At 44.2% G+C, this 18,273-nt stretch overlaps 1 protein-coding gene across 35 annotated transcripts in view; it reads right to left on the bottom strand.

Moving 5' to 3' along the window:
• The window catches only part of LOC101925999 (caspase recruitment domain-containing protein 8), a 90,528-nt gene that overhangs the window by 22,211 nt on the left and 50,044 nt on the right, over nt 1-18,273 (bottom strand). For 10 of the 35 annotated variants that reach the window (XR_012427806.1, XR_012427797.1, XR_010583087.2 and 7 more), the window contains 8 exons: nt 13,130-13,231; nt 10,696-10,836; nt 9,630-9,770; nt 7,367-7,407; nt 6,571-6,721; nt 5,709-5,938; nt 5,370-5,629; nt 182-307 (listed from right to left, as the gene is read on the bottom strand). Coding sequence is in view for 25 of the 35 variants with exons in the window: in XM_074024023.1 (XP_073880124.1) it covers nt 182-307; nt 5,370-5,629; nt 5,709-5,938; nt 6,571-6,721; nt 7,367-7,407; nt 9,630-9,770; nt 10,696-10,836; nt 13,130-13,188 (1,149 nt within the window). In the remaining 10 variants the exon portion in view is untranslated. Of the gene's footprint in view, nt 1-181; nt 308-5,369; nt 5,630-5,708; nt 5,939-6,570; nt 6,722-7,366; nt 9,017-9,629; nt 9,771-10,695; nt 10,837-13,129; nt 13,232-13,952; nt 14,048-14,371; nt 14,818-18,273 lie in introns of those variants that run through there. The other 25 variants (XM_074024032.1, XM_074024035.1, XM_074024033.1 and 22 more) reach the window with 12 other exon arrangements.

The following is an 18,273-nucleotide window of genomic DNA, read 5'->3' as shown; positions in this document are numbered from 1 at the left end:
CCTGTGTTAAGGTTTTGGAAATATTTAATTTGATTAAGACTGTTTTCCTGTATTTTCAATTTTTTAAAAACTTTGCATTCATGATTAATGAAAAAAATTGCATTTTGCTAAAATTCTTCTATTTGTTTCAAAAGTACAAAACATTCTGAAATCTGCTGTGTTAGATTTGAATTCTACCAACCGTGGGTATTATTTCCAGATGAGCAGAATTAGACACACTATAATGGGCACCAAAGGTCAGGGGTTCCACTGGGGGTGAAGTCTGTAGACGCACACCACAGAAGCGCTCTTCCTCATCATCTATCATCTGAGGAATAAGGGGGAGAAACATTAGAAAGCACACAGAAAAAGAAATAAGCACAAATAGTGGCATAAAAGTTTTCTATATATTGTATTAAGTAGCATGTAGGATATGATTCAGTTGATGTAAAGATTGAGAGGATAGGGCTGTGCGTGGTGGCTCACACCTGTAATCCCGGCACTTTGGGAGGCCGAGGCAGGTGAGCCACCTAAGGTGAGGAGTTCAAGATCAGCCTGGCCGACATGGTGAAACTCTGTCTCTTCTAAAAATACAAAAATGAGCTGGGCATGGCGACGCACGTCTGTAATCCCAACTACTTGGGAGGCTGCGGTAGGAGAATCGCTTCAACCCAGGAGGCAGAGGTTGCAGTGAGCTGAGATCTCGCCACTGCACTCCAGCCTGGGTGACAGAGTAAGACTCCATCTCAAAAAAAAAAAAAAAAAAAAAAGAGAGATGATTGATAGATTACATTTTTAATTAATAAAATAGGCAAATAATTTATTGCTCCATAATTTTCACAGTGGACACATCCATGGAGCCAACACCCAGAAGCACACACAGAGATAAATATACAGATAGATGGTAGAGTGATAAACTAGATAGATGTAAACATGCCTCTATGCAAAATAGACATGGTATTAACATTTTGCTGATGGACATCTCAGAGCCAAAGGGTTTCTTGTGAATGGTAAACTTATCATAAACTCCTGTACAGTTTGATTTTATTTTTACACTGTGGAGAGTTTGGCCAGGGGACTTATAAAACCCAAGGACAAAGGGACTTCCTTTTGGTGCCTCAGCCGAGGACTGGTAGCTCGGCTGTGTCTGTGAACACGTCTCTGATGGGTGAGGGTAGAGATGTCACTTCTCTCCATCACACGGCTGCTGTGGATGCTCGGCCACCTGAGCACCGGGGAGCAGATACAGAAGAGTGAGGTCCCCTCTGAGAGGCCCAGCAGCTGGAGCAGAAGGTAAGACCTCAGAACTATCTGAGCTGCCAGCAAAGACATAGAATGGAATTCAAACAATAAGAAAACCTTTCAGAAGTCTCAGGGGCAACTCAATAGAGACTTTATGGAAATAACGAGCAAGAATTTAAACTAAAAGCAATTGACAGTAGGTGGCATTACTAGTCCAGCTGTTAGACACCCTTGGGGTAATGACTGGGAGAGGGTTCAAGGGGGCCTCAGAGAAGTTGGAGATGTTCTGTATCTTGTTCTGGTGCTGGATACATGGGCGTGTCCACTCTGAAAATTATGGAGCAATATATTATGTGCATATTACATTAATTTAAAAATATCAGTGATATTGATGAAGAAAGGATGGGCAAAGCTGAAACTTAAACTGGGCCTGGAAGATTAAATAAAAGAAAAAAATTCAAGTTGTATTGAGCAAAGAGATGAAATCATGATGGGGATGAAGCAAAGAAGGGATGTGGAGACCTATCCAGGAGGCATCACACATATGCCTATAAAGAGAACCAACTCCAGAAGGATAAAAAGAAACTGACGGAGGAAAGACATGATGTATCCTGCCATCTCTGATAAATGATTATTTTAAATGAACCGATATATTCAATGTAAATTATAACAACAACAGATTGGAAGTATAAGAACCAAAGATTTCACTATAATATTGGCAAGGTTATCTTTATGGACCGATTTCTGCAGACGTTGAGAGACATACTGCTGTACTTATTTTCAAAGAATAGAACAGCATTCTTTATTTTTTAGAGTTTTACTATACACACATATATTTTTCCCATAGCATGAACATTCCATGTAACATCTTAGGTTGTCATGTTTTTCACTATTTCTTCACTGATGCATCCCCATCCCCTAAAATAGCACCTGGAATATATAAAGTACACAATAAATATTTGTTGAATACATGTATTAGTCCGTTCTCACGCTGCTATAAAGGACTGCCCAAGACTGGGTAATTCACAAATGAAAGAAATTGAATTGACTCACAGTTCCACGTGGCTGGGGAGGTCTCACAATCATGGTGGAAGGCAAAGGAGGAGCAAAGTCACATCTTACATGGCAGCAGGCAAGAGAGATCCTTTGCAGGAAACTCCCCTTTATAAAACCATCGGATCGGCCGGGCGCAGTGGCTCAAGCCTGTAATCCCAGCACTTTGGGAGGCTGAGACGGGTGGATCACAAGGTCAGGAGATCAAGACCAGCCTGGCTAACACGGTGAAACCCCGTCTCTACTAAAAAAATACAAAAAAAGGCCGGGCGCGGTGGCTCAAGCCTGTAATCCCAGCACTTTGGGAGGCCGAGACGGGCGGATCACGAGGTCAGGAGATCGAGACCATCCTGGCTAACACGGTGAAACCCCGTCTCTACTAAAAAATACAAAAAACTAGCCGGGCGAGGTGGCGGGCACCTGTAGTCCCAGCTACTCGGGAGGCTGAGGCAGGAGAATGGTCTAAACCCGGGAGGCGGAGCTTGCAGTGAGCTGAGATCCGGCCACTGCACCCCAGCCTGGGCGACAGAGCAAGACTCTGTCTCAAAAAAAAAAAAAATACAAAAAAAACTAGCTGGGCGAGGTGGCGGGCGCCTGTAGTCCCAGCTACACAGGAGGCTGAGGCAAGAGAATGGTGTAAACCCGGGAGGCGGAGCTTGCAGTGAGCTGAGATCCGGCCACTGCACTCCAGGCTGGGTGACAGAGCAAGACTCTGTCTCAAAAAAAATAAAATAAAATAAAATAAAATAAATAAATAAAACCATCAGATCTCGTGAGACTTATTTGCTATCACGAGAACAGCACAGGAAAAACCTGCCCTCATTATTCAATCACCTCCCACAACACGTGGGAATCATGGGAGCTACAATTCAAAATGAGATTTGGGTGGGGACACAGCATTACAGTAATGGATGTATGAAAGATCAGGGTGGGCTGGGTGCGGTGGCTCAAGCCTGTAATCCCAGCACTTTGGGAGGCCAAGACGGGTGGATCACCAGGTCAGGAGATTGAGACCATTCTGGCTAACACAGTGAAACCCCGTCTCTACTAAAAAAATACAAAAAAACTAGTCGGGTGAGGTGGCAGGTGCCTGTAGTCCCAGCTACACGGGAGGCTGAGGCAGGAGAATGGTGTAAACCCGGGAGGCGGAGCTTGCAGTGAGCTGAAATCTGGCCACTGCACTCCAGCCTGGGCGACAGAGCGAGGCTCCATCTCAAAAAAAAAAAAAAAAAAAAAAAAAAGATCAAGGTGTTATGACACCCCCAGAGGAACACAGCAATTCTCTACCAATGGATCCTAATCAAAATGAAATTTGTAAAGTGCCAGATAAATAATTCAAAAGATTGAACTTAAAGAAGCTCAAGAAGAGATGCAAGATAAATCTGAAAGCCAATACAAACATATCTGAAAATTCATTCAGGATGTGAACTAGAGATTTACCAAGGAGACAGATATCTTAAAAAAATTAACATCTAGAGATGAAAGATTCATTGAAAAAATTACAAAATACAGTGGAAAGCTTTAATCATAGACTAGACCAAGCAGAGGAGAGAACCCGAAGTCTTTTTAATTAACCCAGTCAGACTAAAATAAAATAATAAATAAAAAAGAAATATGGGGCTACATAAAGCAACGAAACTTATGAATCATCAGTATTTCCAAGGGAGAAGAAAAAGGGAAAAATTTAGAATCTAAGAAAATAATTGGCAAACATTTTCCTAGCCTAGCAAGATATTGAAAGGTCTGAATACAGGAGGCCCAAATCATCACCAGTAAAATACCCTGCAACATGAACTTCACCACGATATGGAGCCATCAGACTGTCTAACACCAAGTGAAGGGAAATATCCGAAAATCAGAAACAGAAAAGCATCTAGTCACCTAGAAAGGAAACTCCGTTCAATTAACGGTAGACATCTCAGCAGGAACCTTACAAACCAGAAGAGAATGGAGTCATATTTTCAAACTGCTTAAAAAAACCCTGCCAACCACAGACGCCACCACGCCCAACTAATTTTCGTATTTTTAGTAGAGGTGGGGTTTCGCCATGTTGGCCAGGCTGGTCTCAAACTCCTGATCTCAGGTGATCCTCCCACCTGGGCCTCCCAAAGTGCTGGGATTACAGGCGAGAGCCGTCGCGCACAGCCAATTTTCTCTTGTATTTAAATTACCCAGAATTACCACCTTAAATACAGCCAGGCATGCTCTCGCCTCTTGTGCTTGGGATGCAAAGATGGTAGGCGCCAGGACGGTAAAGTTTAATGAAATCTTCCTGGCATAATCTTCGCACCAAGGCTGGAGGCGCAGAAGTAGCATTTTATTCGGAAACACAGCAGCTATGGAGGTGCAGAAAGCAGCACATCCGCTCCATCCCTAACCTAAGAGAGGGTGTGGGACCATCAGCCTTTTGTAAATGCGCTAGAGGGAGATGCCACCGAAAGGAAGGAGTTACCCTAGAGATGTGAGCAAGTGTGAGACTGTCATTCAGATATTATCCGTCTAAAATTTGGTGAGAGGCCAGGCACGGTGGCTTGTGACTGTAATCTCAGCATTTTGGGAGGCTGAGGCAGGAGGATCACTTAAGGTCGCAGGAGTTCAAGACCAGTCTGGCCCATATAGTGAAACCTGTCCCGACTAAAAATACAAAAAATTAGCTGGGCGTCGTGGCGCCTGCCTGTAATTCTAGCTACTCGGGAGGTTGAGACAGGAGAACTGCTTGAACCCAGGAGGCGGAGGTTGTAGTGAGCTGAGATTGTGCCACTGCATTCCAGCTTGGGTGACAGAGCAAGACCCTGTCTCAGAAACAAAATAAAATAAAATAAAATTTGGTGAGAGAATCTCTGCTATTACTTCTTCTAACCATCTCCTCCTTGAGAGCCAGAAGAGGAAGGTCCCTTCTCAGTAGACCTGAATTTCTATGGGGATTGTTGCATGTGGCTCAATATTCAGCACCTATAGGTGACCCTCGGGGAGAGTGATCCATGTTCTCTCCATGAAAACTGTGCCTTGCCCTTTCTGTTCCACTGGAGGGGCCGAGGGGATAACCTGGAAATATCATTGTCATCTTCTCTGGTCTCCTAAATCGCTCAGCTTACCTTCGTCAGCAAGGCGTCGCTGGGGACAAGGTACAAGTGGAACTTAATGTCTTCGGGATGGGGGTGAAAATAGAGCAACGTGTTGGAGGTGATGGGGATGGAGAGGCGCGTCCCCCTGGCGATCCGCAGCAGGATGCCCATCAGGGAGAAGCTGGGGTTGTCCAGGACAGCATAGAAAGGCTCCACCCGGCTTGGCTGCTCCAGGACCATCCCTTCATCCTTAAAATGGGCCACGAGGAACCAGGAGACGTCCACCTCACCTGCCGCAGGAGAACCGCAACAGCAGTGAGACAGCACGCGCCCCGGCAGCCCCCACAGCCTCCGCTCACCCCGCATTACCTTGGAGGGAGATGAAGTGGGGGAGGTGGATTTCGGCCACAGCCTCCTCTGGCTCTGCAGTGACGGCAAACAAGGGGCCGGCCGCCAGCCACTGTTCATGGTGCTGCAGGTCCAGGGCCAGGTGCTGACTCCAGGAACCAAACGCAATCGTCACCGTGACCGCATCCCTTACCACGAAGCCGAGGCCGGTGGCCGACCACAGATACCAGCCAGCAGTGGGGAACCGAAGGCTGAAAGGAGCCAGAGTGATGTCATGACGGGAGAACCCCAGGAACTGGATTTAAGCAGCGATGTGCAGAGGGAGGTGGGATTTGAAGTGAGGCAAGTTCAGGACCCATCTGCGACTTTCACTACATTAGAAAACGCTGGGGAGTTCATTAACCTCTCTGGGCCCCAATTTTCTGCATTCTGTATATGTTGACATTAAAATATCAATTTCGCAGCACATGGAATAAACATATTATTGATGAAATTTTAGCTATCATAAGGGATGGAGCCGATACACTTCCATTTTTATTTTTTATTTATTTAATTATTTTTGAGATGAATTCTCGCTCTGTCACCTAGGCTGCAGTGCAGTGGTGAGGTCTCATCTCACTGCAACCTCTGACTCCTGGGTTCAGGCGATTTTCCTTTCTCACCCTCCTAATTAGCTGGGACTATAGGCGGGTGCCACCACGCCTGGCTATTTTTGTATTTTTAGTAGAGACAGGGTTTCATCATGTTGGCCATGCTGGTATTGAACTCCTGAGCTCGTGATCCGCCCTCCTCGGCCTCCCAAAGTGCTGAGTCATCACACCCGGCCTACACACTTCCTTTATATCAAAGCGGTTTTCAAATCATCAGCATCTTCCATTCTTACCTGTATGTGTTTGTGCTCTTATCAATCAACTCAACATCCACATTTCCTTCAGGCCCCAGAAACTGATGATTTGTGTAATCTTGTTCAACCTCAGAACCGAGTTTAGCAGCATAAGAGGAAACTATTTGATTCTCTTCTGAGCAAATATCTCCTGAAAAGAAAATACTAGACATGTAAGAGGTAAAGAGTTGGAAGAGGCATGGCCTGAAGGACTCCTGGAGGCTGAATTACACAGATGCTGTTGGGATACAGATATCAAATAAGAACAGAGAGTGACCGGAATATGCGGTTCTGCTTCTTTGAATCCAGACAAGGAAAGGCACAAGAATATTCTCTGTCGTGACTAAAAGTATACCCCAAATTCCACAGGGCTCTCTGGGAAGCCAGGCTGGACAGCTTTGGTGGGAGGCACCGTTTGCTGAGGACTGGAACCAATGCACCTACGTTTCTGCTGGCCCCAAAGAACAGATGACAGCTTCTGCTGGTGAGGCAAGTCCAGGTCAGAAAAGGATCGAGCTTTTCTGCAAGGTGAAACAGCGTGCATCCTTCCTAGTCCCTGCTGCTGTCCCCAGCCACCAGGACCATCCCCTGGTTCCCCTGAGCATTTCCGTGCCCCAGCGGTGAGAGGCTTACATGTCCCCATTTAAACTGCACAGTGCACTGTGGCCGAGGTAAGGAAAATCACTCCTGATCTCTTCACTGCGCAAAAGACTCTAAATTGTCTTCTCCACATAAAACCACAGAACATTTCCATCAATCCACACGCCCTTCACTCCTCTCCCTATTAGTCCATTACCTGATTCTTGTCCCTCTGAAGATTCCTGCTGTTCTGATACACTGGAGGTTGGGATCCCCATGTCACAAAAAGATGAAAAATATCAAGAATTAGTTGATGAAGATGAAGACGACGTTATTAAAAACTAGAGCTGCACCATCCAGTAGAGTAGCCGCTACCCAGATGTGGTATTTAAATTTGTATGAATTACACTTAGGTAAACTTTGGTTTCTCAGTGGCACCATCCACATTTCAACTTCTCGAACACCTACATGTCACTCATGGCGACAACACTGTGTAGCAGAGAATGGAACACTCCTGTCATCACAGAAAGTTCTCTTAGGACGGATCTAGACTATCAAAAAATAGAAGATATTTTGAATGAAGATATCTTTATCCAGATTTATAAATAATGGAGCTAAGGTGCTCCCTAGAGCCAAATATATCTTGGCATCTCTCCCTCTTCTCTTTGTCCTGTGCTCATGTTCAACGTGGACACAGCTAGCTTCTCTGGCTTAAATTGATTGCTCCAATTGGTATCATATGATGTTGGAATCAAAGACTGAAGCAGTAATTCACCAATGCACAAAATGCATGCATTTATATTCCAAGTTAATTCCAAACTTGACCACACCCGGGAAGCTTTAAAAACCACCCAATACCCAGGTCACAGCCCACACCAATTGAATCAGAAGTCTGGAGGTGGCACCAAAGCATCGGGGCTTTCAAAGACTCACAGGTGATTCCAATATTAGCCAACACGGGCTCCATGATCTACAGCGTGAGCCAGTGGTGCGTCAGGCCCCTGGAGAGAAATCTGCCCTAACACAGGCGATCCCTTCTGGAGGAAGGCAACCAACTCCATCAAATTCTCTGCCTTTGATCTATTCCTCGAGGCGTCTGTTTATTTCAACGTGAAAGAGACCACCAGAAAAATTGACACGTGGATTAGGTTTAAAAAGAGAAGGTACCTGGAGAAGCGGGATGAAGAGAAAGGCTTTACAGCGCTTTTCTCAGAAGGGTTGTGTAGGCAAGTCAAGCATGGAGAGACCCTTGGCCTGACATCCTAAGACTGGTTGCTGTTTGCGGCTACACATTTTGCTGTGGATTCGGGTAGCTACAGGCAAAGCAGCAAGAGTAAACATGCCATTTTATACTCTCTCTCCTGGCGCATGTGCATGCTGGAGACTGCCTGCTGAGGAGGGGTTTAGAAGGTGGGAGGAAGCCAGCGCAGAAATGCAGACAGCGCATCCCAGATCATGAGAGCCGACGGTTCCATTTTCAGGGACTTTGCAACCAAGTTGTTCCACACAACCATTAGTCTAAATTAAACGATACAAGCTAGCATTTAAATCAATCATATTAAAAACAAAAGTAATACATATGAAAACATACCAATTTCCAGTCATTTTTCTACACTGTCCAGCAGTCTATGCCCTTGAGGTTATTTATGTCTATTGTATCTGTGTGGTGAAAGTAGGATGAGCGACTTCTGCACATGTCCTCCCAACTCCCTCATCAGGGGCTTCACGTTGGTAGTTTGAAACCTGCCACGATGGGATATTCAACCCTTGGAAACTGGCATACCCTACAAATAGATCCATTCTCCCCTCCCTGGTGTTAAATCTCAGGACTCCACTGCGGTCTTCAGCCTCATCATCAGCCAGTTTCCTAGAGAATTAGGTTGGTTTTAGGCATTGGGTAACAGTTCAACCAATAACCCACTGGCCTTTGATTGCATTGCTCATTGCCTTTTTGTGTATAGGTTCTCTAGACACCTCCATGGAAGAAAATGTCCTTGCCCAAGGTTTGCCTCAAAATTTCTGGATTCATTGCTAGTATTGCATAAGCTCATTCATTCTCCCCTGAGTTTGATGAAAAACACCCAAATTCTTCTCATTCTCATATTCCTCTGTGATACTGGGACACAGCGTCCAATAGTTTTCCAACGGAATAGCTTTTCTTTCTTTCTTTTTTTTTTTTTTTGAGACGGAGTCTCGCTCTGTCGCCCAGGCTGGAGTGCAGTGGCGCGATCTTGGCTCACTGCAAGCTCTGCCTCCTGGGTTCACGCCATTCTCCTGCCTCAGCCTCCTGAGTCGCTGGGACTACAGGTGCCCGCCACCACGCCCGGCTAATTTTTTGTATTTTTAATAGAGACGAGGTTTCACTGTGTTAGCCAGGATGGTCTCGATCTCTTGACCTTGTGATCCGCCCGCCTCGGCCTCCCAAATGCTGGGATTACAGGCGTGAGCCACCATGCCCGGCCCAGAATAGCTTTTCTTACCTGGGAATGTCCTCCCCAGATGGTTGATACTTAGGAAAAGCAGTGAACCATAATGCCTCAGCCTCTGTCTCGTCATCTTCGTCGAAAAAATGTAAGATGCTACCACACATCTGAGAAACAGGGGGTAACTCCCTGTATACCCTGGAAAACAAGAACAGAATTTGTCTATGAATATAAGGTAGGTGCCTGATGATAGCATGGGCTGTGCAGGAAGATTTTATGTTAATAGCCATAGACCCCATATTTTATCTTAGGGAAGTCTTTCCTCAGGCCTGCACGACTCCATCTCACCTCTCATCAAGTAAAATTTAACTGGATGCCTGTTTCCCACTATATGCTGCTTTTTCCATCCTAGGAAGCAGACGTCAATCAATTCTCAACATCTACCATTTGCCACAAACTTTGGTTTCATAATATACTTGTTGACCTATATAACCTTGCTAAGAATTTTAGGGAAAGGACGAGATTCCCAGTTTGACTTTTGACCTCAGGTGATCCACCTGCCCTCACCTCTCAGTGCGCTGGGATTATAGGTGTGAGTTACTGGGCCCCGACCTCTTTTTCTTTTTCTTTTTTTTTTTTTTTTGAGGCGGAGTCTTCACTCTGTCGCCCAGGCTGGAGTGCAGTGGCACCATCTCGGCTCACTGCAAGCTCCGCCTCCCGGGTTCGCGCCATTCTCCTGCCTCAGCCTCCCAAGTAGCTGGGACTACAGGCGCCCGCCACCGTGCCCGGCTAATTTTTTGTATTTTTTAGTAGAGACGGGGTTTCACTGTGTTAGCCAGGATGGTCTCGATCTCCTGACCTCGTGATCCGCCCGCCTCGGCCTCCCAAAGTGCTGGGATTACAGGCTTGAGCCACCGCGCCCGGCCCCGACCTCTTTTTCTTACATCTTATGAGATAGAAACTCTTTTGAAATAAAAACTTATGATAACAAAGAAGAAAAGTAACATATATACTAATTTTTATGCAAATAACCTACACGTCTTTGCTTCTTATGAATGTACATGAACCAGTGCAGCAAAATTCCAAATCTTTCATTTTTCCCCAACAAATATATGTCCCTTACGTATCATCTGTCACACAGGCTTCAGCCTGAGAAAAAATTCCAGTTCTCGTGTCTCGCAGTTTCTGTATGCTATTGTCAACCAGTACTGTCTGCTGTCTTACGAGTTCTGATGCATCTACACTCCTACTGGATCCATTGTCCCTGGGAAAACACAAATGGAGTTGGAATGTGAGCATGTCAGAGGAGCTCAATGGTGGGACAATCTTCTCACTGTGATGTAGCAAAAGTAGTCCAATCCTTAGAGATGTCCACCCTTAGACATGCACATCCATAGAGATGCCATCCTTAGAGATACTGTTCTTAGAGATGCCATCCTTAGAGAAGCCTTAGAGGTGCCTATTCTTAGAGACACCTTCTTTGATGCCCATCCTATAATAAAATGCCATTCCTCCACATTTTTACTGAATTAACTGCATCTCTGTTTCCACACAGTAGACATTGATCTTATCTCAGGAGGCATGCCTCCTTTGATTCTCAATCCCTGATGTTCATCACAGTCTGTCACACTTGGCGATGCTCACTACTGGCTTCTGAAAGGATACAGTGTTTTTGTAAACTATGGAGCATAAGAAGGGCCCTACTCTTCTATCCTTCGTTGGTCCTAAACAGGAGGGAATGTTAACCTGATGAAGTTGTTTGCACAACCCTGGATGGACTGAGCTTATTTGAAGGTAGGATCTCTTTATTTAGGGCGAGCGTGTCAAGGATGATGGACACCAGAGAAATCTGCATTCAGTGCCTTTCACAGACATCACTCAGCAGTGACAGACCTGTCAAAATTGTTGCTTAACCTCTCCGAGTATCAGCTTTCTAACTTGTAAAATAAGGATACAGTACTCTCATCACAAATCCTTGTGGTGATTAATCATAGAAGGCTAAAATTACTTAGCACAAGACCTAGGAAACACTGAGTTCCCAAAGCAAACAATTCATCCTAGTCCGTGGTCTTTTATGCATGCCAGAGCATGTCTCACTCATTTCAGACTTTTTTTTTCTTTTTTCTTTTTGAGTTTCACTGTTGTCGCCCAGGCTGGAGTGTGATGGCGTGATCTTGGCTCACTGCAACTTCCACCTCCCAGGTTCAAGCGATTCTCCTGCCTCAGCCTCCCGAGTAGCTGTGATTACAAGTGCCTGCCACCATGCCCGGCTAATTTGTGCATTTTTAGTAGAGATGGGGTTTCACCATGTTGGCCAGGCTGGTCTCGAACTCCTGACCTCAGGAGATCTGCCCGCCTCCACCTCCCAAAGTGCTGGGATTACAGGCGAGAGCCACCATGCCCGGCCAAGGCTGCTATTTTTAAAAAGCATGGACTGAGAAGGTTGTAAACAATGTAAATGCATTTGTCACAGCTCTGGATGCTGGAACGTCCAGGATCAAAGTGCTGGTAGACTTGGTGTCTGCTCCTGATTCATAGAGGGCAGACTTCTTGTTCTGTCCAAGCATGGGGAAAGAGAAAGGAGCTCTCCAGGGTCTCCTTCATGAGGGAACTAATTCCATTCATGAGGGCTCTCCTTTATCACCCGACACCTCTCAAAGGCCCCATCTCCTAATAACATCATATTGGAAGTTAGGATTTCAACATATGAATATTGGAGGAACACAAACATTCATTCTACAGCAGTATCTGAATTGCATACACGGAAATATTTGGTCAGATTAATTTGTTTTGAGTTCCAAGACCATGTAAAACAGTGCATTCGTTTTCTACAAATGAGAGATAAGCCGCGTGCTGATGAGGAGCCACTGAAACACACAGCGGGAGGGCTTAGTAAGTCAGGCTGCATGGTTCTGCTCTGATCTGGGTGCCATGCTGTGGCATTGTCAAGAGCATGGTCAAGGCCATAGGCCCATGCATCAAGGAAAGAGCTGGAAGAACAGCCCTAGACTCGCTTTTGCTCAGGTATGAAGCAGCCATGGTGAAAATCAGGGAAGGAGAGAGGAGGTCTAAAAAGTACACCTGGGCCGGGTGTGGTGGCTCACACCTGTAATCCCAGCACTTTGGGAGGCCGAGGTGGGCAGATCAAGAGGTCAAGAGATCAAGATCATCCTGGCCAACATGGTAAAACCCTGTCTCTACTAAAAATACAAAAATTAGATGGGTGTGGTGGTGCATGCCCGTAGTCCCAGCTACTGGGGAGGATGAAGCAGGGGAATCGCTTGAACTGGAGATGCGGAGGTTGCCATGAGTTGAGACTGTGCCACTGCACTCCAGGGTGACAGAGGGAGACTCCGTTTCAAAAACCAAAACAAAAAAAGTACACCTGGGTGCCTCTGGGGTTTTCCCCTTCATTCATACAGAGATGAATGAGTGAATAAAATGTGAGCAGAACCTTTCTTCCAGAAAACATCCATGGTGCTCTGTATCTCATGAACTATAACGAGATGCAGAAGAATCAGCCATCAGGAACCCGCACAGAGCGCAAAGTCACTCACCGTCTCCACAGCTCTTCACCACTGCTGCTACTCTTTTCATGACACTCCTTTTTGTCCATCTGTCAAATGTTGTATTTATCTCTTTACTGTATCTTTTTCACCCTGAAAAAATAAAAAGAGGTTGTATTTAGGTACATGGGAAGAACCTTCAGATAAATCTTAGCTTCCGTGTCTCTAAAAGGTTGACAAAAGCACTTATTGCTCATTCAAAAGAGATGCATCAGTGGAATTGCTCCTAGCAGCGGTAGGTGCTTAGAACAGAGGCCGAAACAGGAGAGCTGCAAAATAGAAACTTCTTTTTTTTTCGCCTAATGAAATGGGAGTATGGATTTTTCAAATTCTTTTATTTTTGATGTAGCCCTGCATCTGCAAGTTAAGCCATGTAGAATAGTAACTTCTAGAGATTCCAACCTGACAGAGGCAAAAGTGTGATTATTTTCCTTGCCTTCCATTCTCTCTCGTACAACTCTAATGGTTTCTCTTGCCTAAATCGTCACCTAGATTTCTTTAAAATGCTTGGGTTTAGGAACCGTTGTCTGACCCATTACCTTCACCGGTTCTACTATGACATTTTTTAAAGATTAGATTTTTAAAATAATGGCTTTATGGATATATAGTTCACCAACCACACGATTCACAAACCACACAATAAACTATACAATTCAGTGTTGTATATAGCATAGTTACAAAGTTGTAACTATGTAACTAAAACCACCACAATCAGTTTTAGGACAGTGTCATCACCTCAAAAAGAAACTCACTAAGCGGCACTCCCCATTCCCCACATGCACGCACACTCAGCCACAGGCACCCACGAATCCACCTTCTGTCTCCACAGGTTTACTCATTCTGGACATTTGATTTAATAGGAGTTGTTATGGACTGAATGTATGTGTCCACCCTCAAGTTCCTGTGTTGAAATCCTAACTCCAAATGTGACAATACGAGGAGATGGGGCCTTCGGGAGGTGATGAGGTCATGAGGGTGGAATCCTCATGAATGGTCTCAATGCCCTTAGAAAAGAGACCCCAGAGACCTCCCTCCCTCTTTCTACCATGGGAGAGCAGAGCAAGAAGTCAGCTGTCTGGCCGGGCACGGTGGCTCATGCATGTAATCCCAGCACTTTGGGAGGCCGAGGCGGGCAGATCACAAGGTCAGGAGATCGAGACCATCCTGACTAACAGGGTGAAACCCCGTCTCTACTAAAAATACAAAAAATTAGCCAGGAGTGGTGGCGGGCACCTGTAGTCCCTGCTACTCTGGAGGTTGAGGCAGGAGAATGGCGTGAACCCAGTAGGCGGAGCTTGCAGTGAACCGAGATCACGCGACTGCACTCCAGCCTGGGTGACAGAATGAGACTCCATCTCAAAAAAAAAAAAAAAAAAAAAAAAAAGAAGTCAGCCATCGGCCGGGCGCGGTGGCTCAAGCCTGTAATCCCAGCACTTTGGGAGGCCGAGACGGGCGGATCACGAGGTCAGGAGATCGAGACCATCCTGGCTGACACGGTGAAACCCCATCTCTACTAAAAAATACAAAAAAAAACTAGCCGGGCGAGGTGGCGGGCGCCTGTAGTCCCAGCTACTTGGGAGGCTGAGGCAGGAGAATGGCGTGAACCCGGGAGGCGGAGCTTGCAGTGAGCTGAGATCCGGCCACTGCACTCCAGCCTGGGTGGCAGAGCGAGACTCCGTCTAAAAAAAAAAAAAAAAAGAAGTCAGCCATCTATGAACGAGGAAGCAGGTTCTCTCCAGTCACTGAATGTACCAGTGCCTTGATCTTGGGCTTCCCAGCCTCCAGAACTGTGAGAAATAAATCCTGTTGTTTAAGTCACATGGTCTATGATCCTTTTGTTAAAGAAGCCCAAAGTGACTAAGACAGGCATCAAACAATATATTGTCCTTTGTGATGGATCCTTTCACTTTGCATAATGTTTTCAAGGTCCATCCGTGTTATACCATATAACAGAACCTCCTTTGTTTTCATGGCTGAATAATATTCCACTGTATGGAGACACCACATATTCTCTATCCATTCAGCAGACGATAGACATTTGGGTGAGTTCCACTTTGGGGCTGTTATGAAAAATGCTGCTGTGAATATTCAGGTACAAATTTCCGTGTGGACAGATTATTTCATTCTCTTGGGTGCATACTTAGGAGTGGAGTTGCTGGGTCATATGGTAACTCTGCGTTTAACCTTCAAGGAACTGCCAGACTGTTTTCCAAAGCACCAATTTCCATTCCCAGCAGCAGTGTAGGAGGGTGCCAGCTTCTCCATATCCTCATCTATAATTGTTATTATAGGCCTTTTAAAAATGGCCATTCTAGTACATGTAAAGTGATATCTTATTGTAATTTTTGAAGATTTTTATATAGTAGTAATAATACATATTATTAATAGCATTGTAGACACTTTGGATAACAGAAAAGAAAATTAGTGAATTACAAATCACTCAAAATCCAAACGCCCACAAAGAATCCATCTTAACTTTTTGACTATTTGGTTTTATTAAATATATTAAAATAGGGTGTCTGGGCGCGGCGGCTCACGCCTGTAATCCCAGGACGTTGGGAGGCTGAGGCAGGTGAATTACCTGAGCCCAGGAGTTCCAGACTTGCCTGGTCAGCATGGCGAAACCCATCTCTACTAAAAATACAAAAATTAGCTGGGCGTGGTGGCACACGCCTGTAATCCCAGCTACTCCGGAGGCGGAGCTAGGAGAATTGCTTGAACCCAGGAGGCAGAGGTTGCAGTGAGCTGAGATCGTGCCTCTGCACTCCAGCCTGGGCAACAGAGAGAGACTCTGTCTTCAAAACAAAACAAACAAACAAACAAAAAAAATACGGTAATCCTATGCCTACTTTTTAAAACAAACTATTTGTATCCTAGGAATGCAACTTAATTTTAATAAATCAAATTGTGTTTAACACTCAGGATCATACAGCACTCCACTGCCTCACCATCCTCTCTCTGCAATATTGTTTCAAGCATCTTTAAACACACAAGTAGGTTTACAATTTCTGGTTGCAGGAAACTAGTGGGGGCACCTCTGAATCACCCACAAGTTGATCTTATCCATAGATCAAGTCTTAATACCATCTTGGAACAAAGCCCTACAATTTTGTTTGTGCAATTACAGTGTGTCCAGCATAGTGTGACCTCAGACTCTTTGCAGTTTATTTAAGAGGCTGAAGAAAAATATGTGACCGGATCAGTTTCCATACTGAGTTGAGCTCTTCACAATTACTATTAGAGATTTACAGATCAAAACATGAATTCTAGGCAGATACATCAGGCAGTTGCTGCTGGAGTCACAATGCACCTAATTATATCAGTAGACAAAGCTAGAGAGGGTATATTTGTATATTATATCACCACATATAACAAACCATAATTCTATCTCTGCTACTGAGCAATGCAAAATCAACTCCAATTAGCACCATATTAAGACGAACAGTAAAGCTGCTCAATGAAATTCACAATTTCTTATGTGGTGGTTTTTGTTCTTTGCATCTCACTATTGTTCTACAGTCATGTCATTTTAAAGTTCTTCACAACTTCTTTAAGAAGAAAGTGAAACAATTGAATTAATTATTCAGAGTTCACCTTGGTTGAAATAGTTTGGTTTGTTTTTATTCTGAGGCAACTGGCCATTTAATATTGGAGAGTTCTAAGTTCTTTTTTTTTTTTTGGACGGAGTTTTTCTCTTGTTGCTAGGCTGGAGTGCAATGGCACGATCTCAGGTTCAAGCAATTCTCCTGTCTCAGCCTTCCGAGTAGCTGGGATTACAGGCATGTCCCACCACACCCTGCTAATTTTGTATTTTTAGTTGAGACAGGGTTTCTCCATGTTGCTCAGGCTGGTTTTGAACTCCCAACCTCAGGTGATCTGCCTGCCTCGGCCTCCCAAAGTCCTAGGATTACAGACATGAGCCATCGTGCCCAGCCTGAGAGTTCTAAGTTCTTAGAAGGTGGTTGTGTTTACCTACTAGAATTTTGTTGGTAGCAATAATCATCTAATGGGAATTCAGAGAAGTGATTTTAAAGATTTGACTTCCAAAACCCTATACAAATGTTTTATTTTACCACCAATGAATTTATCAGCAATAACTGAATATTTATTTATATGCATAATAATCACTCACACGTTCCAACTAGACAAACCAAATATTTCTATGCAATTTTCAATAAAAATATAAAAATCTACATATTTCATGTATTTATGTTTAATTGTTATGTTTCTCACAGCCTGCAACAAATTTAATTTAGCTATCCTCTGAACTACAAGCTTCCCTTTGCTATAACAAACACTTTTCTTTTATTTAAGTATTGTTATTCCAGAGTTAATATAGTATGCATTCAAATGATTTCTTATTTAGTATTATTTTACCTAGTACCATTATATATTTAATTTTTTTCTCATGAAGCCAGGCACAGTGGTTTGCGCCTGTAGTCCCAGCCACTCGGGAGGCTGAAGTGAGAGGATCCCTTGAGCCCAGGAGTTTAAGGTCACAGTGAGCTGTGAAAGTGTCACTGTATTCCAGTCTGGGTGACAAAGCAATACCTCATTTCAAGAAACAAAATGGAGTTTTTTCCTTAGAAGAATTTAAAGAAGCTATACATTATTTTGGCTAACTTTCTATAGGATTAACTAGAAGTTACTGAGACTTGATCTACAGCCTTTTTTTTCATGAGCCAAAAAGCATCTCTCACTTTAATTACACCTGTATTAGGAGAGTTATGATCAATTTCAGCAGTTATAGTTTCTGAGAACTTGGATAAATATAAACATGAATTACATAAAATTTATATAAGTCCAGGTATTCAAAAATGAGAAATAATGTGATATATGATCAAAGTAATAGCAAGACAATATACAATTAAATCACTCAACAATTACTGGGAATATGTATGAAGCCTTGTTGGTAAAATTCTACCTGGTACTTCTGAAACGAACAAGGCAATGGGAAGTAACAGTTTATCTCGTCTATTACTGAGTATCGATGAAAGCAATAAGGTGAATGGAAAAGTCCATGCAAACTCCGTTTTCAGAATAACGAGGAGACAGATATAATTCACAAATCCAAGTGTTTCTCGCTAGCAGACAAAACTGTGAAGTCAGGGTGGAGCATGGCAGAGGAACAGGGA

Source organism: Macaca fascicularis, chromosome 19 (assembly GCF_037993035.2).
Source record: "Macaca fascicularis isolate 582-1 chromosome 19, T2T-MFA8v1.1".
Classification (NCBI taxonomy): Eukaryota; Metazoa; Chordata; class Mammalia; order Primates; family Cercopithecidae; genus Macaca; species Macaca fascicularis.
This window is presented reverse-complemented; position numbering and strand designations above follow the sequence as displayed.